Consider the following 24,701-nt stretch of genomic DNA (forward strand, 5'->3'; position numbering starts at 1 on the left):
TGTTGCGTGGTTGCACACAATCCAGTGTGTGTCTCTGGGTCAAAGAGATGTGTGTGTGTGTGTGTGTGTGTTTGCAAGGGTGCTTGTTTACAGGTTCAGTGTAGTAACGCTCAGGAAAACACCGTCAGACATGTGGAGGAATGATTTTTGAGTCACCTTTGAGCGCCTGCGTGGAAAGTGAATGTCTTGTAAAAAACGACCCACTGCTTTAACCATAGAACCAGATGAGCTGCGTGAACAGGGCTGCGTTAAGGTTTACTTTAATTATTGATCCATAGTTTTCTCCATCAATCAATTAATTGACAAAAAAACAAATACAACAGGTTTACTATGATAATAGACAAAGTAAAGCACAACGTCTTCATATTTGATGAGCTGGAACAAGTGAATGTTTGGCGATTGGAGCCCAAAATGACCAAAACAGTTAATCAATTCCCAAAATCGATTAATCGACTCACCGGTACGACTGCAATTGTAAAAAGTAGTTTGTTGCACTCAATAGAGTGCAGATCTCCAACGGTGTGTCTGCAGTTACCACTGCTGTAATGTTTGATTTTATTCATTCGACCCAAAATTGGCTAACCCGCTGTCTAGACTGCGAGTTTCACACTCACTCAACGGACACACTCTCCTTTTAGTAAGAGCAGTGAGTGAGGAGTCGGCAGTCAATCAACGGCGGTATCAAACGGGCAATAAAAGGTGTTATGAAGACGTGTGAATCAGCGCAACCACGAGATGTCCTTGAGCGTGCAGCCATAAATGAGAGCCCAAATAATTCTGTGCAGTTTGGTGTATAGCAGCACGCGAGAACAGCCATGGACGGACGCAAAGACACACAGCCGATCTCATTATCTCCTGGCAGAGATGATATTAATAATAATAATAATAATAATAATAGTGAAAGGTGGATAGACAAGCACAAGGAAATCATGGGCTCACGTGTGCGTCTCCTCAAACATCCTCAGACTCACCTCCAAACAATTTGTAACAATCAAATTAGATCCTCCAGGTTCTACTCCTGCAAACAAAAGAGCCAGACAGACTCTATTCCTCCTCCAAACACAAACAGGTGAGCTCTGCCTCCAAATGAAAAGTAAACACCATTTCAACGATGAGCAAACTGAACTCAATACGAAAGCTGGCTTTGCCCCCGTTTTAATTTGTGCACCAAAATGCCGTAGAATAAACACTCTCCTCACCCTCCTCATCAAGTGTGAATTGCAAAAATCCATCAAACCCCATTTCCTCTGAAGTCGTTTCCAGGATGCCTCGTCTCATCCTTGCCCCCTCCAGCTCCCGGGGAGCAGATGTAGAACTCCTTGACCAATAGGTGGCAGAGTTTCACACTGTATCCGGGCAGGGTTGAGGAGAGCAAGAAGGAGTGGTGGGAGAAAGAGAATAGAGAGAGAGAGAGACAGAGTGTGTGTGTGTGTGTGCGTATGCGTGTGTGCGTGTGCGTGTGCGTATGCGTGTGTGCGTGTGCGTGTGCGTGTGCGTGTGTGTGTGTGAGGGGTTGAACTCTTACTTGCAGTCCCTGTCCTCCAGATCAAAATGCGGGTTGAAGTTGATGAGGATCTTCTGACCAGGCTCCGGGGCTGTTATCACCCACACGCACTGCTGGGAGGGCGGGTAGGCGCCCGGATATCCCGGGGAGGTCAGGTAGTCCGCGGCGTGTATCTCTATATCCCCCCCGCATTTATCTGCGCCGCAAAAGAAGGCAGAAAGTTGTGTTAGTTGGCGGAGAGAGACGTGGACTTCCATGGGCACTCGAGTTGTTGACTGACAGCGCATTTTAGTGTGAAAGATTAAACTGCATCAGCGAGGGAGGGAGGATAGTCAGACCTCCAGCTGGGGATCACCATAAATCCACACATCCACCAGTAGAGCAAACATTATGTTGACAGGAAAGCACTGATATCTGCGCCTCCACGCATTGTGACTAAAAATCCATATCCTGAGGGATTCCATCAGCCTACTGAAGGTGATGAAACTTACCAGATTACGCTGTGTTTTTTTTTATTTTTAATAAAAAGGTGAGGTATAAAGCAAGGCGTGCCTGTCATAAGGTGTGATTGCGCGCATGAAGGTGAGGTGAACCGGCCGCTGCTGCTCCCGCAAACGGGAAGCGTGATTCAATTTTATTTTCTCAATGAACGATTTATGAAATTGCTTGTAGCCCATATCAAGCTTCAGCGGCAACGCGCGCAAAAAGCTCCAACAAAAAATGCATATTTGAATGGCAGAAGCGCAGAAATGCGTAATATTGTCATTACAATAATGACATCTTAACATATGTGTATATCTGTGATACTGCATTGCCTGTTTGTACTGATTGTAACGTACTGTATGCATATTTTGCTAAATATTTCTTTGGAGTATTTAGTATTATATCCTTAATTATGGTTAATGTATGTGCTAATCACGGTGTAAACAGTGTTGAACCCCAGGAGACGTGCTCTCAGAGGGAAAGCCGAGGCATAACAGGTGAGAGGCAACAATGGTGCAAAATGATGCAAAAATGGATCAATGTTCAGCCAGCCTGCCTGTTGTCAAGCCACCACACATCCACAACACAACCAGCCCAACACCTACCGGTCTGAGTCAACGAAGCAACCAGGATGACTTGGGTGAAAAGGAACAATAGCATTCCACTTCGCATCCTTAGATTGTGCAACACAGACATTGTGTCAAAAGAAAATAAAGACAAAATAGAAGCGGCGGCACGTCCAGTGGGGTTTACGTCCAAAAGAGAAGAGAAATGAGTGTCTCAAAGTAAGAAATCTGCGTGTCGTAGGGTCCCCAGCAGCATCCTGCGAGCTTCAACACCAGATCCCCGCGTCTGTCAGGGAGCAACTTGCCATCTCCGAGAACCCCCCCCCCCCCAAAAAAAAAAGAAGAAGAAGAAAAAAAAAAGAAGATAATAATCCAAAAGCAGGAGAAGAAAAAATAATTTTAAAAAAAGGGAGACAAAAATCCGTTCGCCAGAAGTGGCAGCTGCGCGCACTCGATTCTTTATCAAACAGCAAACAGGGTTGATTATCGTACTTCCAAGAGGAGCATTTACTCCCCCTCCAAAAAAAAAAAAAGGAGAAATCAGTAGTTACGCGATATTCAGTGAGAACCAAGCGAGAGGAACATCTGAGCGCCGCTCTCCAAGAGCTTCGCTCCTTATTTCAGTCTTTATTCCTCCACCTCTCTCTCTCTCTCTCTCTCTCTCTCTCTCTCTCTCTCTCTCTCTCTCTGTTCGTAGCGACTGACTGGCCGTCACAGCAGAAATGTCAGGAATACGAGTCGAGCGGTTAAAGTCACAGCGGAATTTCCACTCCCCCAAATTCCTGCCGCGAGACTCCAGTGCGCGCGACCAGGCAAGCGACCGACCGAGCGACCGACCGAGCGCTGCAAGGGAGCCGGAGCGAACTGACAACCCGGTGCGCCCTCTGTGCGCTCCCGACGCATGCGAGAGCGAGAGCGAGAGAGAGAGAGAGGCAGAGAGAGAGAGAGAGAGAGAGAAAACTGCGCACGCAAACTCGCCGCTGGCGCGTGAGTCTGGTGCGAGGTGTGGGCAGTGTCCACCAAGCGGGTCCACATTTGAGCTTTTGGCCAAAACGAGGAAGAAGGAATCAAGAGAGATGCCTTCAGGTGGATCTACAAGTGATAGTTTCTCCCCCTGGCCGAATGTGTGTCATCGGTCTGACTTGTAAATCGGTTTTGATTGTTTTGATGCTGTAAATGCAGATTATAGTCAACAATATTCCGGTTTGGAGGAGTATGCTGGATCCTTTTTTAAATATTGTACTTTTTATTTTTTTATTTTCTTCTTTTTTTTCCCGTTTTACCAGTTTGCTGAAACTAAAATGTAAACAAAAGATGATTACTTTTGAAGGTTATGTAACTCAACTCTACTAGCTGGGTACTTGTATATTTATAGAGATACAGTTATATTCCAAAAATAGATATAAAGTGTCCTGGAAAACCACAAATCATTGCTATGTTTCTAATGACCGGCAATGGATTTTTTGTGTCCCCCTCTCCATTTTTAACCTCCATAAAGAATCCATAAACCTCTCTGCCATGTCGATGACATATTAGGAAATCATTGGGTTATCTTTAGATCCACATCATGATATCATCCAGAGTGGAGAAGGCTGAACGTGGACAGAGAGGCAATAGCATGACTGCATAGGAAGATGGATTATTGTTTGACTGCTTTCAACTTTTATTCCATTTGTTCCACAGGATTCAATGTTTTGCTTGTATTCTCTAATGAAGATGCAGCATTTCATGTACTTACTCGATACATAGCACGTTGCATTTTGTATTAAAAGAGGAGACAAGACCATCGGGGTCACCAGCCGTAGTTGCACACAGTTTATACAACACATTGCTGAAGGGTGATTTTGAAGACTATCTTTAAATTATGAATTTTTTAAAACAGTTTTTAGGTCATCATTTCAAATATAAATATACAAATATACCAAAAAATATAATTGAAAGATGAATTTAAATATACGACGAGCCACATCTTCATACAATAGTTAGAAAATGACTTGTCAAAACATTTCTGATGACCTCAGCGCCTCTAAACCCTGTCTGTGGTAAACAGCCACGGAGCGTGATCTCCCAGGTGTAACTGCATATTGTTAATTAGAGTGCGCTTGGTCAGCACCTTTACTGGCTAAATAAAGATTAAAAAAATGGGATTATCACACACCTCTAAGAGCTGCTAATTACTCACCACACTGTATTAAAGCAGTGTAATTCATAACGACACATTTAAGAAAACTGTTGTCAGCAAACCGGGGCGGTTTAGTCCTGCTGAATGTCAGCACTCACATCCTCACTGAGGATCTGCTGTCTGCAGTTTAATCACTTCAGCAGTGGTTCACAGTAAAGCCGCCGTCTCACGGGGAGATCTAAGAGAATAACAATAGCGGTGAATTGTATTTCAAAATAGGGCCAAGTATAGGTTGATTATACTTAAATATCTTGGCAGAAACAAGCATAGCTCCGCTGTCCAATGAAATCCACACATCTCCAAAGATGGTGATATTTAATGTTGGAGATAACCTGAAGGTTTAAGTGTTCCTTTATTCTCTTTCCATTTAAAAACCCATTGGGTCATCTGAAACGAGATTTTTATTAACTCGTAAAAAGATCATGTTATATAGGAGGAGAGTTTTTTAATGGTACACAACTTTACAAAAGAAACACACTACTCACGTACCCAGTAGAGTGCAAAGCATAAAAGAACCAAGACGACTAGTTTCCATGACATTTATACCCCTGAAATAACTGCCAAAAACAAGTCTAAGCAGCCTAATTGTAATGATCATCAAGATGAATTCAGGTGGGTGTTTTGGGTAGTGAGTGTGTGTGTGTGTGTGTGTGTGTGTGTGTGTGTGTGTGTGTGTGTGTGTGTGTGTGTGTGTGTGTGTGTGTGTCCAATTTGAGCTGTGAGTTTGAGCTCCACAGTGTCAAATCTGTCCAGCGACTGGCAATTAAGAGCTGTCATGTCACCCGTCCTCACCACGGTCTCACATCGTATTTATCGAGGGTTTTAATGTGGTGATTCCAACGTTCATAGCTTGAGTTTGTGGGAACATGTAATATACAAATCTAGCTTATGTCAGTTTAACCTAATTTCGATGGTGAAACATAAATTAATAGCCTAAAAAAAAAAAAAAGGTCAATTTTGGAATTTTGTGAGCCTTAAAACCAGAGATATTCTTGCATTTTTATTCTTAGCACATTTGCATAGACAACCGTCAGCATCGTGCACGTTATTGTTCACACGCCGATATGTATGTGTGCTACTGGAGGATTCCACTAGGGGGACTGCCATAAAAACGTCCAGATTTCACATGATGTACACCTTAACCAATCAAGGTCAACGTCTAACCTTAACCATGTGGGGTCAATATCAAAACTTAACCATTTGAGATTAATATCAAAACTTAACCATTTGAGATAAATATCAAAACTTAACCATTTGAGATTAATATCAAAACTTAACCATTTGAGATTAATATAAAAAACTTAACCATGTGAGGTCAATGCCAAACCGTGACAATTATATTTCAATGCTGAACCTTAACCATTCAAGGTCAATTCTGAACCATAACCATTCAAGGTCAATGTCTAACCTTAACCATTCAAGGTCAATGTTGAACCATAACCATATTTTTGTGTGTTTTCCTAAATTGTCGTGTGCCATCTAGACACAACCTAAAAAATGTTGTTTTTGTTTTGCTTCTATTTGAGGATAAACCAACCTTAAAAACCTTAAAAGTACGTCTGCGATAGAGAAGTCCAGTCAACAATTTGTAGAATATAAATCAATGAAACAACTTAACTTTTCATGAATGTAGTCAAAATAGAATCACATTTAAACTATATAGCCTACAAAATGTGAACAAACGCATTATGAATCATGAGGAAATACAAACCCCTCCCCATGAAAATAAAAAATGTAAAAACGGCAGCAACAGGAGCAGTTGCTAACTGACCGACTAGCAGCTGGCCTATAAAAGTAATACCACTGGAATTTCATACAAGAGCCTCGTGAAACCCCGGCAATGGACAGAGTTACTAATCCGTCGCCTCCTGCGGAAGACTTTCTACTGGCTTTGCTTCATCACAATTGAAAATGTCTGTAAAATGTAAGATTTCCTAAAAACATATTGGAAATACTCTTCACTCGGTCCCTGCAGTAAAAAAGTTAAGCTACATTGATCTGCGTCAACACACTGTCACATTAAGGAAAAAGACCTAAAAATAACAAGAGAACCACACACGTACATTGTGTGTGAGAATATGAACGCGAACCGAGAGGATGATGGAGTGAGTGAGCGAGCGAGCGAGTGAGAGTGAGCGAGCGGGGAGCAGAGGGAGTGATTGAGTGACACCAAAACAGAAAGAGATCAGCAAATGAGCAGCTGAGTGGGTCTGGCAGAGAGCGGGGAGACAACACGGCTCACTTCTCAGAAACAATATGTCTTATAATCCCCCCCCCCCCCCCCCCCCAACAACAAAAACAAAAAAATCGCAACATTGTTTCCAACAAGATGCTCATTGAGATTCCAGATTTGGTCTGCATGTGTCGGAGCGGAGACAATGAAAAAGATCTTTGGCAGTGCAGACGCACTCGCGGCGCTGCCAAGCACGACTGAAATAGCATCGGTGGCAAAGTACATGCTAGTGACGCAAAACACTAAAGTGAGAACAGAACTTGTTGATGGAAAAAAATTATAATAATCTGAGCTTTTGAAGATCGATGACAACAACAACACGTTGCTTTTGCCTCGACGCGGCCGATGGCGGATGATTTTGTTCAAACATTCAACTCTGTGTATTTCATGTAAAGTACGTCCGAGTACTCAGAGCCATTCATCAGGGTTTTAATAAAAGGCGTATAACAGCTCAATAAATCACTTTAATGCGATCTTACGTTCATTAATTTCGGGGAGTGTGTTTGCGTTGAGGTGAATTTGAGCATGCGAGGGAGTGTGAGAGGACGGGGAGTGAGATGTAGAGAGTGTGGCATGTGTTGAGTGGGCTTTTAAAACCGCATCCGTATGTTGGTGTGGCAATAGGAATGGATATTAATGTCAACACACACACATATATATACAGTATATACATATCTATCTATCTATCTATCTATATATATATATATATATATATATATATATATATATATACATACAGCATGTATATGGACAGGTGTTTTCTACAAACAGCAATGTACTTCACTGCATCCGTTTTCCTTTATTTTGATATTTTCCAGAAGTAAGATCCTGTTCATTTTCCCACAGACAATATCAGGAGTACTTCCAACAATTTGGATGGATGAAGAGAGCCCCCCTCCACCACTTCCCCACCCTTTTGGCTGAATCAACAGAACGAAAGGTGAGAAACTGTGTTGGAAAATATCTCGTTCTTCGAAAAACACCACAAAGAAAAAGCCTGTGTGTGTATATAAAAATACAAGGAGAGAAGTGTGATGCCAAATGAGCAGTTCAGCAAGAAATACCTCATCAATTAGCTTCAAATTCTAAAATCCAATTAGCGTTTGCTGCTAATGTTAAGTTAATGCTAAATATTAGATTAGATGGCACATGCAATGATGTTATTCTCCTCATTAAGATCCATCTGCAATATCAAAAAAACAATACTGAAATAGTTCAAATTGCCTTAATATAAACCTATAGAGCTGTTGAGTTATTCAGACACCGTTTCTATGTTGAGCAACATTGAGGATACCATTCAAATACAATGTGAATTTAGAGTGGAGGAAAATACTTGAATAACCAGCAGCCACATCATTTTCTATCCTCAAGTCTTTTAAATTAGCTACTTTAAATAGCAATTTAAAGGTTTAAGGGGTTTTATGCTTTCTTTATTAGCTATAACTATGAACCCTAGCCATTAGCACACGGTTTTCTCTTTTAAATAAAGAGGTGTTCAAGTCATGTGCTCCAGTTCACATTCTGCTAGAGAAGTAACGCTACAAGTTTACAGTAGAATACATTTACTGGTAGCTTTTAGTTGTAGTTAGTTAGTTAGTTTAGTTATTAGTAGTATAGTTGTTACCAGATTGCACATTTTTTTGCATGCAAAAGTAGCATGCTAGCATGACCAAATGCTACATTGCTACATTTTATTTTCTGCTGAATTAAAACAAACTCAGACATTTCTTTTCGTGGTCTGTAGCTTCGGAGTGTGATGCTACTTTTTGGTGAGGGGGAGTGGAGCTTGTAATTAACTTAACTACCAACCAATGTACAGGAGCTTGTAGCTTTGTTAGCTACAGTCTCAATAGCTTTCACAAAACACTTTCAGTACAGCAAAAGATAGCATCTAGACCTGTTAAGGAGGTTCGTGGAACATATGCTGAGGGGGTGGGGGGTGGTTATACTTACCCAAAGTGCTTTAAAAACCTTGTTTGCAGCTCCAAAAAAGGTTGAATATACAATGACAACTGCCTTTCCATTGTAGCATGTGCAGTGGCACAGGAACACTTTCAGCGTCTACGTACACGCTCGTACAGAGGCGCCCACACACGTGCGCACATGCGTCTAATGGCTATGGAATGGCGGAGGAGGGGCGGTATTTCTATGATGACACAGTCATATCTCAGTAATTACAGGAGAAACTGACAGTGATCTATTAGCCCGCCACGGTGGGTTTAGAGCAACAGCAGCGACATGCTGGCCGACACCGGGCCCTCAAAGCTGCAGAGTGCTGTGCTCCCGTGTCCTGCTTTTATGCACTTAAACATATGTTCTTGACACGCTGCATTCACAAATCCTTGCCCGTCTTACAGATGAAGGGGTCACACTGCGTGAAGCAGTGCCTCAAACTCAAATCCTGTCCTGTAAAATCTAGTTTTTCTTATTATCATATCTGCTCCTTGCTGTGGGATGCATCTATTAATACCGTTTATGAAATGACAGCTTGCAATTTGTAACGTGTAACTATAGTTGATAGTGATATTGTCATATTGTAACACAAATGCATATAAATGCAAACATATTACTTCAGGAAAGGATATTTGCTTGTTTGAGCGTGGTCATGATTGATTATATTATCCACAATGTTATTGCCATGTCATTTGTAACTTGTCACTCCTTTTTGTGTTTGGGTAAACATGTATTTGCTTTCAAAATGTTCTCTAATAGTATAAATAAATAATGTTTATTTTATTGTGTATTGTGAGCATCACACACTTTCCTTTGCAGTAAATACGTTTCTGACTATTTCCTTACATTAAAACACACACAAACCTGTCAGAGCGCACAGATACAAGAGAAACGCGACACCATTTTGCACAAAAGAGAAACACACATGCAATGACACATGTAGGTGTGCACATCACATACAAGATTACGTCATCACAACATGGGGAAATGTGCACAGATGCACACACAACCTTCAGCCCGACTCCACGAATTAAACCACCCAAACTGAAACATAGGTTCCAGATTAGATTACACACGTAGACGCACTCACAGATACACACTCACAGAATACACACGTTTGGATAAGATATTTCAACGCAACACAAGGTCATGGCACCGCCGGTAAGATCTCACCGGCTGGCACCGGTCCAGACTGCCTTCTCTGGTTCACGCTCTGGGACCTCGACCAAGCTTTTGTGCTACACACACACACAAACACACACACACGCACACACACACGCACACACACACACACACACACACACACACACACACACACTGGCCTTGACAGTTACACCTCCCAAATGACCTAATGATGAGGTTCTCGATTGAGGAGTGAAATGGATGACGACGCTGGCCAAAAAACACCTTGTTTGAGGACTCAGATTATGATAATTACTATAATTACCAAGGAGGACATCTGAAAAAGGACTACCGTGGCCCAGCTGTAGTTTTACATAAAAAAGTCGGAAAACCAGGGACATACTGGGACTGAAATTCAGGTTAATGGCATTAAAGAAAGCATACAAGAGCACGTAAGCAAACACAAAAGCATGTGAGCACAATTAAAAGCACATAGTAGTACAATTAGTAAAACAATAATATAACATGAAAGATGTCATGTTCCTCAGTTTTTCTCTTCTAAATAAAGAGGCGTTCAAGTCAACTTTGTATTAGTTTGTGTTAGTATGCTAGCGTGACAAAACGCTACCTTGCAACATTTACATTTTTTGCTGGAATAAAAGTTTAAAATTAAAACCTCCTTATGATTTTGCTGCATTTAGTTTTTGCTTTCTGTAGCTTTCAGTATCTTAATTTGCTTTATTTTCTGGGTTGCTTGTAGTACCTTCTGTACCTTCTAATCACCAGAATATTGCAGCTTTGTTAGCTACAGATTCAAATAAGCTTTCTAAACACATATATAAAAAAACTATACATTCCCGGCTTGTGTACTCATACCTGGCCAATAAAGCTGATTCTCATGTACTTCCCGGCTTGGCTGAAACTGTGAAATCTGTTCATTCGGGGAAAGAGCTCTGAAAGTAAAACCCTCCTCGATGTTACAAACTCCCATCGCAGAACAAATTCGAAGATTTTTAAGGCTGTAGCAAAAAATATGATTTCTGTCAACTTGTCCCTCATATAAAGAGGCGTGACATTAGGTGCCGAGTCATATCTGCGTCACAGTGAGCTGAAAGTCGCACCTTTGTCCCGCCTGTCAGTGGGATTTGGACCCCATAACTCAGTGGGCCCACATGTGCTTCATATGAAGGGTTTCCAGCCAACAACAGCAATGTTACAGTGAGTCAGTGTTTATCAGATAATGCCAAGTCAAGGCAAATCTGTTAAGCAACAGCTTCAGCAAACAAGGTTCACTGGAAAGGTATTTACCACACAGCCAAAGGAAAATATAATAATTGTTTTGAAACCCCTGAGAACTGAAGTGTTTTCATCCCCTTTATTTACAAGGTGTTTGTTGATCGATAACACAAGATTAACCTTTTCCTACACATTTGAATTGCCTATGATATATAATATTATATATATATATATATATATATATATATATATATATATATATATACATATATTTGGAGTCAAACTTTTTATTTAACACTGGGATGTAAAGTAACCTGCAATATATATATATATATATATATATATATATATATATATATATAATATATATATATATATATATATATATATATATATATATATGCTGTTTTGAAATCAAACTTTTTTAACACTGGGACGGATATATACATATATGTATATATATACATATATATATATATATGTATATATATATACATATATGTATATATATACATATATGTATATATATACCTTTTATTTAAACTGGTATGTAAAGTCATCGCTTAGCTTCTTGGCTGACATTTTGATCCTCTTACTGTACCCAGATCAAGTTTTCCAGTGAAAATAACACCACATGCGTTCCCTCACACATTTCTGCTTCCTGAATGATGTTTGCATCTCTTATTCTTCGGGGCAGCTGTTTGAAATCTTCCCCTCTCTCCCTCTCTCTCTCTCTCTCTCTCTCTCTCTCTCTCTCTCTCTCTCTCTCTCTCTCTCTCTCCTGGCGCGGCGCTCGGCGATTCAGCCTATAAGCTCTCGCTTGGCACTGAGTGGCCATACGAGTGGAGGCTTAAGTGCACGTCTCCAAAATCTGACACTTTCATGAAGCGCTGATACTTTGTCATGTGATGGAAGAGCTGCTGCTGGTCCAGAGAGAAACACTGTCCCACGTCTGTGTTAGTGTGAGCCGTTGGATTACATCTGGAGACAATTTACGATGCATTACACAGCATCGCGTATTCTATGATGAGGCGATCTGATTTTACATGTGACGAGAATCACTTTTCAATAGATGTGAACTATTTTCAGGGGTTTCTCTGTCACTGGAAGAACTACTTTTTTCCAAGAAGAGAAATAGTTCATCTCATAACTCTGTGATCTACTTCACTAAAGGGAGTTTATTGTCGTTAAGTTGAGTTACTTTGATTCGATTTCAAGCTTTTCTGCTAACCGTTTTGTTTGTAGTGTGGTTTTTGTGTCCGGGGTTCAGCGGGGAAAAGGTTGACGTCACATGCTTTCCGCGCACCAATCAGAGTTTAGCCACGTTAGCCTCAAAATGTGTTGACGCTGGTGTGTTTCTTTGTTTATTTTTCCAGCACATGTCAGCCGATTCTGATGAAAATAAAACCCACACGGTCCTGATGAGGCACATTCAATTGAGTTTTTTGACAGTTAAACTCTAACTCATAATTACCAATATGAATGTTTGACGTAACAGAGAAACACAAGTTTTAAGATGATAAGATAAATACCTCCACGAGCCAATAGAAAAAAAGCATTTCTATATACTTCGGCGGAGTCCACCAACTCCTTTTCTGGTGATTGTCGGCTTCAGATTACTGTTGAGAAGCGCCGGCAGCTTCAGTTTTGCTAGCCTGCTACATTTCCCCTACTGTGAATGAGCTCTATATCGTCACTATGTGATCAAAAAATCTTCAAGCTTTTGAAATATTTGTGGGAAGATATCTTTCATCCAATGGCATGAATGTTATTCAGGTCATCAACCCGGGTTGGAAAAGGGCGTCAAGAGAGAAACCCAATGGATCGAAATCCATTAAATGAAAGTAAAGGGAAAGTGAAAGTACCACGGCCTAAAAGGTCACTGAGCGTGTGATCGGTGACCCGGAGCGTCAGGCGAGGGGCTGTTACTCATTTGGGGAGTGTGTGTATGCGTGTATGTGTGTGTGTGTGTGTGTGTGAGTGTGTTTGAGTGTGTTTGTGTGACTGTCATTACATCAAAGAGGGACTAAGATAAGAGGCCTGCTGGGACACGTGGGAGTTTGTGCTCCATGTGTTTGCAATGCAGCAAAGTGGGTGATGGAAATGACGTGTAACAATGAAACTGTGTGTGTGTGTGTGTGTGTGTTTAAGCTTGTGTGTTATGTTTGAATGTGTGTGTGTGTGTGTGTGTGTGTGTGTGTGTCAGACAGATAAGACATTAACACAGTCCTTTTCAAACAAGCTCCAACCCGCCCGAGACACCAGCACGACAATTCCAGCGTTGCGGCTATCGGGCGTCAAAGGTCGGCCCGGAGCAGCGAGGTCGACTTCTAACGACCCGAGTGAAGGAGCGCGAGTCACGACCTCCGTCTGTTGTTTTATTGGACATTCCAGCAGATCGTTCGCTCAAGTTGTTTACTTCCCTTTCATTTTTAACATTTTTGCGGGAGAACACAACCACAAAGACTCTCCACACGGCTTGTGATCTTTTATGTTCCATTAGTTGAAAAAATGTATTTAAATTTCATCACACACTGCAAAAGAAAAGACAGCCAGAGCGAGGATGTTATGTTATTCTGTTTGTAAGTACTTTGTTTGTGTTCTGTACGTTGTCCTTATCCTGCCTCGTAAAATTATTTTCGCACTAAACGTTTTTTTATTTAATAGCTATAATAATTAATAATAATAATAATAATACAAATATATATTTTTTAATTATCTAAATCAATTGGCATTCTCCTGGAATGACAAGTCTATTTGTTGAATAAGTGGTTTGATTGAATTATATTAGCCAAACAAAATATGTATGAAAGCCCATTAAACCCCCAAAAATAATACTAGTAAATATTTGCCTCTGAACGTGAGATCATTTGACAAAATGATCATTACGTAAAGACAAACAGAACCAGTTATCGAGCTGCAGCACACTTTTTGAAGACCATCCATTTAATACACATGAATTAATAAGTTATCTTTACAAGACAGAAAGATTCCCACTTGTGAATTCTTTGCTTTTGGGATTCACATGAACAAGATAGTTACATGAGGAAATTGACGTGAAAACTGGATCCCATTTGTTTCCAGAGAAACAGGATGTTTACGAGAACACTATAAACTTTAATGAAAGCATGGTCCTGTTGAACATACATTTGAATCATTAGATTAGGCCGCACTACGGAATTTAAAAAAAAAGGCAATTATTTCACATCTGTAATAAGGCTGTGTGCGAAATATGCAGCCTTTTTATATCTGGGAACTGGCTTTTGAGCGCTCGTTTGTTTTCTCCTGTTGTACCAAGGCAACGACACAAAGCACAGATAAAAGATTGCGTGTAAGCCGCTCGCGTTGCAGCCGCCGCATTAAGATAATCTGCTGATATTTGTTTTCATTTGTGCGTGAAAGCATCGTGAATGAAAGAAAAAAGAAAAAAGAACAGCGTCAGAGATGAGAAGAATGATATTTCCAGTAATTTTCCAGGCTTTTATTTTGTAAAGCCCGAGTGGAAATCAAGTTTAATATGCCCTGATTAAGGTGAAAGCCTATATATTAATCTGTATATCTTTTTTAAACGGCTTCTAAAACCTTCTACCAACTTTATGGCTTAAAAGTAACACTGCTAGGGTTACAAATGTAATTCCCACTGATACCATCTATAACAGAAATGTATGCATGACTACTCTGCCGATAGTGGCAGGCGAGCTCTTTCTCCTCGTATGTATGGCCTATATTTCAAAACGTTACACTGTAATAATCCTACAAGTCTGTACACGGAAAACAACCCACTGACCACCATTTAAAAAAAAATATACCACACTGGGACACTCCCATTACCAATAACCTCTGCAAACATTCCCTTTCTTCACATGACCAACCCCGCTATATCTGTATGTACATTAGCCAGAATGAATGACCCTAATCGAGTGCGGCCTGCAGTTCCTAAATCACTAAAAACGGCAATTGCTGCCTGACAACATGTTCAATTTTCCAGCCGCCTCACCTCATTTTTTTTCTTCGTGTGATGCCCCGTGTCACGGAGCAGCGGTTTCAAGCCCGAGTGCGAGGAATGGAAAAGAGGGGGGGGGGGGTCGGGAGGGGGAGTGGAGGGGGAGCAAGAGAGCAGAGGGCTGCAATGGTTTAAGGCACCATGCATCTTTTCCATCTGAAGGACTCTGCTGGTTACCGAGTCGATGGTTCACCGGGCCATGAAGGAGACGATTTGTTCTCCTCCCTGAGACAGGCTTTGGGTTCAGCTAGCCACCACACTGCTGAAGAAAAGACACAAAATTCATCTCAACAAGTCGTTTAATCTGCTATCGTTTTATATTTGTCTTTAAAAATGCCCCAATGTGTGGGAGTGCAGATTTCTCCAGTAGATTTACTTCAAACACAGCAGATCACTCCAACCTTTCCGCTTGATTAAAGCACATTTCTAGAAACACGTCGAGTTGGATTAGAAGCAACAAAAAAAACGCGAGGCGGTACGGATCGCTCCACGAGCACCGCCCGCTTCGAGATTTGTTTCTAGGATTAAGTCTCGTCCCGGAGACACGATCTTGCATCGCAATCTCGCCTGCAATTATCTTTGTTACCGACTTTTCTAAATTAAAACAGGACTCGGAGACTCGAGAGTAATTGTCCTGTTGACGTGTTTTGCAGTGCAGAGAGGTGCCACATGTGGATATATGGGAAAGGGAGGTGAGGGTGATGGGGGTGGACATAGAGCACAATCCATCATGGGACACCTTGGTCTGAAAAGAATCCGAGGGCAGCAGGGCGGGACATGGTGGTGGTGGGGGGGGGGGGGGGGGGGGGGGGGCTAATCCTTGAAAGTACAAACAGTACAAAGTCTATTTCAGACATCAAATCCAGACATGAACAATTAAACTGACGCAAAGGTACACATTCTTATTCTGCTCCAGCATCGCCAGTGTACAAAACATAGGTGATGATATCTATCTAAACAGTTAAATGTGCACTGGATTAAGGAATTTTATAACAAGTCAAAAAAAAATGTAATAAGTTGAGGCTGTGCTTAGGTTTTGAGATACAGTCTCCAAACTGCAACGCTAACATGTTAATGTTTGGCAGATGTATGGTTTACCATGTGCACCATGTGATTCCCTTAGTGTGTGTGTGTGTGTGTGTGTGTGTGTGTGTGTGTGTGTGTGTGTGTGTGTGTGTGTGTGTGTGTGTGTGTGCGTGTGTATGGACGCTTGGTCTAGTGTCACTATTTCTTGGTTTGGTTTAGTAAAAGATCGCAGTTTGGGTTAAAACAAACGCACCCTTATCCGCTCCATCTTCCTCCCTCCGCAGCCTTTGTGGTTCTTTTTACTACGTCACCGGAGTGGTCGCCGTGGACAGATTTACATTGTGGTGACTTGAAAGCCCGGTGCGACTCATTCAGACGCTGAAGGGCAGCAGAAAGTCTCTACATCTTCCGTCGCAAACTAAAAACACACCTTTTTCGACTATACCTTCAATAGGGAGGATAGAGCCGTAGTAGCACTTAAATGTCCCTTTCCGATAGCACTTTGTTGTTTAGCACTTTAGTAGCACTTAAATGGCACTTACAGATAGTATTCTGTAGTTTAACGTTATTGAAGAAATTGTACTCGCTTGATTCTTGTTGTTCTGAGTTTGGACTCATGGTTTAATGCACTTATTGTAAGTCGCTTTGGATAAAAGCGTCAGCTAAATGACATGTAATGTAATGTAATGTAATGTAATGTAATGAAGGGGGTCCCTTGTTCATCGGTAGCGGAAACTGAGGGCCGTGAAAACCCCGTTTATTTGAACGCCTCGGGAGTGAGAGAATACAGGCCGAACACGTTCTCATTAGAACTAAACGCAACGCCGTCATTGGTTCTGCAGGTGTTTGGTCTTAAAGCAAAGTCTTGGACACGTTTTCACATTTTAGACCTGCCGATTGTGATCGATAAAAAGTTAAGGGACGAACAAAGTTCATTGATGTCACTTAAAAAGTAGAAATATCAGCAACACGGTGGCGCTAGAGGAGAAGCAAGAGCGTCATCAAAGCCATTAGGATTCATCCTCTGGGCACCGCGAATGTCGGCACAGAATCGAATGGCAATCTATCAAATAGCTAGTTGAGATATTTTAGTCTGGATCAATGTAGTTGGACATTGATCAAAATTGCCATCCCGAAACTAAAGAGAAAGGAAGGTATAGAACAATTTACTTGTGATCCGCTTGCACCTTTTCCAAAAGTTATCTAGAGACAAACAGCCATAAATGCATTAAACAGGATCAGCCTACCGTCTTTAAAGTGGGAACCATCCACCTGGATAAAGCCTCCTGAGATGAGGAACAAGGAGACAGGATGAAGCCTCCTGAGACGAGGAACAAGGAGACAGGATGAAGCCTCCTGAGATGAGGAACAAGTAGACAGGATGAAGCCTCCTGAGACGAGGAACAAGGAGACAGCTGATGGACTAACGGCGTTATTCTTTGGATTTCGGAGGCAGGCAATGACTCATTGTAAAAAAGTAGCTGGTCTGTCAGCAGAGACACCGTCAATCCATCACATTGATTATTTGGTCAGACCAGACGATTGTTTACAGGACAATCAATAGTTAGGGCAAATTACCAATCACAACTAACACACACAAAACACACGCACACAAATGAACGAAAGGAGACATTTATTCAGTTCAGTCGGGGGGACGTTTTGCTAATCTATACGCCGATACGTGATGAATAAGACGCGCGCGCGGCCCCTCGTGCACACGCTCACTAAGCATGCGTTCGCATGTCAGCTCTCGGTCTCGTTATCGGACAAAATCTGCGGTTCGCAATTTATGTTAAAAGCCAGTTTTCAAAACCAACGGTGGAAGCGATGAGCCCGTTGCTGTGGAAGGTGGGCGTGTTGTGGTGATTAACGTCGTCTTTTTTAACCCCGACGGTCTCTCTGTCTCTCGTCAGTGTTGAGACATGCACCTGAAATACTGATAAGCGATCTGTACATATCAATCTTATGATATTTATCAAGCGGCAACATTTACGATCTACCTCAAATCTCTCTCCCTCTCATTTACATCGTGCAATTATGGTACAAGACCCAATAATTACTGAATGACTATCCTCCTTATTTATGTACTAATCTTGGCAGGACTGCATTCATGCATCTTTTAAATGGAATTAACTGCCAACTGCTCTCAAGTTAGATTATATTACTCCCTTGGGAGATATTAAAACGTCATTATCTGATATCTTTTATGACTATTGCAGTAGTTATTAATTATTGTTGGCGGTTCGACTACTGAACCGCAAGCACTTTAAAATAACACACAAGTTGTTGTTTTTTATAAATAAAGGATTTATTTATTAGTTAAAGAAATGTCTCATTGTTGTCCCTTTATTTATTCTTATTATATATAGTTTTTAAGGGATGAGAGAACCAGGGCAGATGCATTTGAATGTAAAACTGTACTTTTAAAAGCTTTTCACCAAAGCAGGATGTTGATAGTGGACGATTCTGAGTCAAGGTCCTGGATTACGTTTGTAAAAAGGCATTTATGGACATTTTCCAAATGATTCATTCCAAAAGATTGTCATATTACATCTACATTAAAGTATGATTATGTTTAGGAAAATAAAACTACGTGACTGATATGAGATTTAATGAAGGACCGCATGTCTTGATAATGTGACTTATTATCCTCTTGAAATTCCCCCATTGTTGAAACAATGGGGGGAAAAAGAGGGCTTTGGATTTTGTAGCCTTTTAATATGCCGTGACTAACTAGCTAATGTATAACTATATAATGTATAACTAGCTAATGTATTCTTAATGCTTAAACTCCTCCAGTTGGTTGAACATTTTCTTCACCAGTTGACAATATTCATTGTATATAAAACAGAAGCTTTGTTTGTGTACTGCAGGCTGAAGGAGAACTGAACTATGACATATGAGCACCACCATAATTTACCTTTGTAAGTGACGCTAGGTGAGTACTGCTAGTTAGCTGGGCATGCTAACACCCGCAATCTATGCAACTAAAGCAGGTAAACACAACATAATCCTGACACTTGTACTTTTCAATCTTGGTTTTGGAAAAGGGATTTTAAAAAAAGAAACAAGCCTCCGAACTCCCGAGTGCTGAGAGTCACACAAACACACACACGGCTTCTTCATGTGGAGGAATCAAAAGCTCGACAGACCGGCCGACCCTAGTTATGGTGGCTGAGCTGTGATGGGACAATAACTTATTCATGATTGTCTCGAATTCCCTTATTTTATGCAAATGTTGTGAAACAGACACAGTTATTGTGGAAAGAGTTACACAACACGCTTTATGCCTGCAGATTTCAACACAATAATGAGCCAACAACAAAGTTGCCTTGGTGATTCTGGAAATGTAATACCCAAACACACACACACACACACACACACACACACACACACATGTTTTACTGTAAGGCAACACGTGTTTTTTTCTTGCTGCAGATCGTCACCCTCGGCAAAGGTCTCTCTTTGAAGTATTTGGAAGTGAATTTCATGTCAAGTGTGGCTGCGTTGGAAACAGAAGCCTGCGGATCAATATTTGAATACAAGTACTTTGGTTTACTCCCATGTGAGTGTGTTCACCTACACTAGTGTGTGCGTGTGTGCGTGTGTGCGTGTGTGTGTGTGTGTGTTTGTCAGGCCGCCTTGGGCGGGTCTCGTAGGACCGATGCCAGACAGTTTACTGTCTGGAATTTGATGGGGTCTGGTAATGTTTTATATGCACTCCGTGATACATTATGAATGAAGCCCACCTTCCATCAAAGAGCAACAAATAACAGAGAGAGAGCGATGCATGAGATGGACGGACACAAAGTCACGCGTTGGTATGAAAGTATGATTCTTTCATTAAATCATCCCTTTTTTCTTTTTTACTCTCCCCCAAACACACACACACACACACACACACATACAGTCAAAGTTTAAAGTCATCTCTCAGTTTGACAGTTTTGGCTCACATCGTAACACAGAGAGAGTCACACACACACACACACACACACACGCACACACACACACAGCAGTAAACATGTTATCCCATCTCTTATTAAGACGGTTTATGGTTTCCCATGAAACAAACACACACACACACACACACACATGCACACACACACAGGGACTTCATTTGATGGTCCAAATGCCTGGCCTTTCTCCTCCCTCAACCCTGAGGTCTCCCATTTCCTCACTTTCCCACAGATGTCTCCTACAATGATGCACTATTGATTTATTGTCCGCCACATGACAGAGAGGCGGAGAGAAAGATGCTCAGAGAGGGACAGAAAGATATTGAGCCAGTGAGGAGGAGGGCAGGAAGACAGAAAGTGAAACACATTATTAATGCTACTGAACTTGTTTGTGTTGTTGTTGTCAAAATGTCATCACCAGAACTTATTTGTTGAACGACCATGTATATATATATATATATATGAGAGAGAGTCTACCAATGAAATGGGATGAAACAGTCTTTCTCTCTGTACATTTTGGAAAGTCAAATAACGACTCACTTCCACCACTCAGAGTTTCCAAGGTTGTTTTTGTTAATGAGTATGAAGCAAATGAATTATTGAGTTTGGGAGATGAGACACTGGGTAGTGCACTCCTGTGTCCTATAGGCAACATATCGACTCTTTAACAATTAAAAATAGCCCGACATCTTTGAGTTCGTCTTATTTTCTTCTATTCTTCTATTTCTGTCTTGCCAGCAGGTGAGGAGGAACCTAGCTGGGCTTCTAGCTGACTGGTCACTGCTACACTTATGAATTTGACATGTCTTGCCCAAGGATACATCGACATGGGCTAGCGTAGCCGGGGATCAAACCGCCGATCCTCTGATTGAAGGACGGCCCAGCACACCACTGAGCCACAGTCGCCCCCACATGAGCGGGCAGGAACCTGAATATGGTGTTCACAGTGAACCGACTCCTCATATGTCCTCGGTTCGTGACAAAAAAGTGACTCCAAATTATTGTGCATTTTGCTTCAAAAGTCCGGGAACAAATATCAATTCACGCTCGTTAAATGTACACAGTCTTTTCAAAATAAACCTCCGTCCTCACAGGGAATAACTTATTTAGTTTTGGGAAACAAAACTACAGGAAAAGATTGTGGTTTGGTTTTAATATAACTACAGAAGTGTCTCTACTCAAGTACGTGAGTTGAAAAATAAATCAACGCTGACTTCTCGACAGCGTTCTCCTGGGTGACAGTTTTCTAGTTTTGTTTAATGTAAAAACACACATTGGTGGCACTTGACATGTGACATTGACAGTTGCATGCACCAGAAAAATACAATTTTGTATCACATTCGCTCTCCAATTTGCAACATCCCGGATACCGTACCTCGACTTCCTCCGTCTGTACAACACGTCTGGCATGTGACGGGATGCTCTGCTGGTGTGTCGGTCCACCCGTTGGGCATTTAGCTGAAACCGCAGCTTTAGCCAATCCAGGACATTCATTGAGGAGACATTATTTGTCCACTCTGTATTGCATCCATATCGTCGGCTCTTTCAGAGTTTCAGTTTTATGAATTTGTACATTGGAGGATTGGGGTTAATTAACTAATTCATTCACGTGTAAACAGCATTTTGTTCAAAATCCCTCAAAGCTACAAAGGATTTAAACTGAGAATGAAGCCTCGGTCGATAATGAAGTAGATTGTAGTCGACTATCAGTGAAATTGGCAAGCTTCCACCGCGCTGGAGCCGGCCCACTGACCCCTGACCTCCTTGTTGGAAGATTGCACACAAAAAGAGAGTTAACTTGGGGGTAAGAAATCATACATATTTCATATATGTTTAAGAAAAAAAAGCAGCAGAGTGAGATCCATCCACCACTTCTCACCATATCTTTCCTTTCCTAATATCAACACACATGAACAGCCCTCCTCAACACGCTGAACGGCTCATCAGTCTCAGGGAGTCCAACACAAAATTAGGGCCACTCTCTGCTCCTATAGTTGCCTAGGCAACCACTCAGAAATATGGAGGCTTTCCCTACACGGGGACGAGCAGCATGGCCGCATTATTTACCACTGGCTGAGGCTTAATCCATGTCACCTACCCGCTGTGTCGCCAACTATACCTCTGGAAAAGAACATCCAACCCCCACAAGCAACAGCACTACCCCCTCCCCTCGCGCACATTCTCGGCATTGTGGGTCGCTGGGAACAGCAGGGTGACAGTTACCATGGCAATTCTGATAGTTATCTCCCCCCCCCCCCCCCCCCCCCCCCTTCTTCCACACACCCCCTGCACGTCAACAGGTGAGCTCTGCATTGTACATTTGTCACGCTGTCACAAACACAGTCCTCTATGCACATGTTGGTATTCTACCGAGTGCGTGCCTATTAATATACTTTCTACATATGCATGTGTTTTTGCATATATGCAGATGCAGAAAAAATACATATAAGAATATTAAGGTGACAGGAATGCAAACAGAAATGAACTCCATGGACGCAGAGCGCCGTGTACACTAGCCATGTGTACAAAGACACACAATCTCTACAAACACACAAGTATGACACACAGTATGTTGTTTTTATTAAAAAATGTAATCAAACACACGCCTCGCTCACAAAAACACAAATGCCCCCCCCCCCCCTGCTCGCCCCATCAGTCAAAATCATAATTGGCCGTTCATTATGCCAGAGTTCATTTGCATGGTTCCGGTTGAGGTGTTTACCAGATGTCTGTAGGTATTGCTAACATGATTAGGCTGCCGTCACGCTAATTTATTGGGTTGATCCTCCGCACTTGGATTCAGGAAATATTGTGAAAATGCGGATTTTCACAATATTTGTTGTTGATGTTTGTGAGAGGAATGGTTTGAAGTCTGCGTGTGACCCTCTGTTCTCCTCGGAGAATGTGAAACTCTCCAAGCATGTTCCTGCAACAGCTCGACTTGAACAACGTCATGTATATTTATCATGACTATAGATCGAAGCAAGACCGATTCTGAATGTACTTTGACACTTCAGAAGACAGTGCAGGTATTTAAAAGGTTGAGAAGAGAGTTGCTAACTTGCTCCTGGTCTTAAAAGGCATCTAGCATTTTGGAGGATATATTAGCAGATAAAGACTATAATATTGTTATATAATTTATCCAAAGCCAAGGAGCTTTTGTTGCCTAAACCTAACCACATGCAGGAGTCGGGAGTCTTTGTTAAAGTTGCAGGCCACCATCCAACCAGTGGTGGTCTCAGGCTGTCTGAGGGGCAAGGGTGAAAAATAAAAAGAGGGCCCCAGCTGCACGCGGTGGGGCACAATCACACAGAAAGAAGAACTAGAGAGGGCATTTTATCGTGTTTTCTCCACTGAACGGGCATCCTAGAGGGCACTTCATCATGTTTTCTCTACTGGAAGGGCACCCTAGAGGACACTTTATAATGTTTTCTCTACTGGAAGGGCATGCTAGAGGGCACTTCATCGTGTTTTCTCTACTGGAAGGGCATGCTAGAGGGCACTTCATCATGTTTTCTCTACTGGAAGGGCATGCTAGAGGGCATTTCAACATGTTTTCTCCACTGAACGGGCATCCTAGAGGGCACTTCATCATGTTTTCTCTACTGGAAGGGCATGCTAGAGGGCACTTTACCATGTTTTCTCCACTGGAAGGGCATCTTAGAGGGTACTTCATCATGTTTTCTCCACTGGAATGGAATCTTAGAGGGCACTTCATCATGTTTTCTCCACTGGAAGGGCATCCTAAAGGGCACTTTACCATGTTTTCTCCACTGGATGAGCTTCCTAGAAGGCACTTCATCATGTTTTCTCCATTGGAAGGGCATCCTAGAGGGCAGTTCCTCACATGTTCTTTGCGGCAAGGAAAACTCCTTTTTACCTCTCAAAATGAAATTGCAAAGACCAAGTTTGTAACACATATATATTATATATATGTGACATGTTTGGCCATTCAAGTAATACGTGATTGACTGCACAAGATTATCATTTAGTTAAACAAGAGAGGCGGTTTGCTTGCTGTCGCCCAGAGAAGAGACACTTCCATTTGTGAGACTGTGACGGACGTGTGAACACAAAATGAGCTCAAACATGTTTCCAAAGATTTGTTATGACACATACATAGAAACACAGAAAAAGACATGTAAGAACACAAAGAAATCTGCAAACGCATATCCACACACACACACTCATACACACACTTACACCGATCTCATCTAATCTTAATCACACAAAAGTACACACTCTCACATATGCGGGCTCTCATTTGCAACCGAATCCCCACTGTCACAACATTACATGTAATGGACGTGTCAGTCTGCCAGGCAGCTTCACCGAGGCTCGCCTTTCCTCAATTAACTTCTAGGAAAAGGCGAGGGGGAATTTCAACCGCAATCTTTGTGGAAGTTGAAACGTCGCAATCCACTATCCAAATGACAT

At 41.7% G+C, this 24,701-nt stretch overlaps 1 protein-coding gene across 2 annotated transcripts in view; it reads right to left on the bottom strand.

The window, feature by feature from the left end:
- Nucleotides 1-3,456, bottom strand: part of LOC117746502 (neuropilin-1a-like) — a 74,614-nt gene extending 71,158 nt beyond the window's left edge. Inside the window, exons 1-2 of one of the 2 annotated variants that reach the window (XM_034555683.1) lie at nucleotides 2,593-3,456; nucleotides 1,526-1,700 (exon numbers count right to left, since the gene is read on the bottom strand). In XM_034555683.1, coding sequence (XP_034411574.1) covers nucleotides 1,526-1,700; nucleotides 2,593-2,683 — 266 coding nt within the window. In that variant the 5' untranslated portion in view covers nucleotides 2,684-3,456. The remainder of the gene's footprint in view (nucleotides 1-1,525; nucleotides 1,701-2,592) is intronic. The other variant, XM_034555684.1, reaches the window with a different exon arrangement.
- Nucleotides 3,457-24,701: the final 21,245 nt, after the last annotated feature.

Source organism: Cyclopterus lumpus, chromosome 17 (genome assembly GCF_009769545.1).
Source record: "Cyclopterus lumpus isolate fCycLum1 chromosome 17, fCycLum1.pri, whole genome shotgun sequence".
Classification (NCBI taxonomy): domain Eukaryota; kingdom Metazoa; phylum Chordata; class Actinopteri; order Perciformes; family Cyclopteridae; genus Cyclopterus; species Cyclopterus lumpus.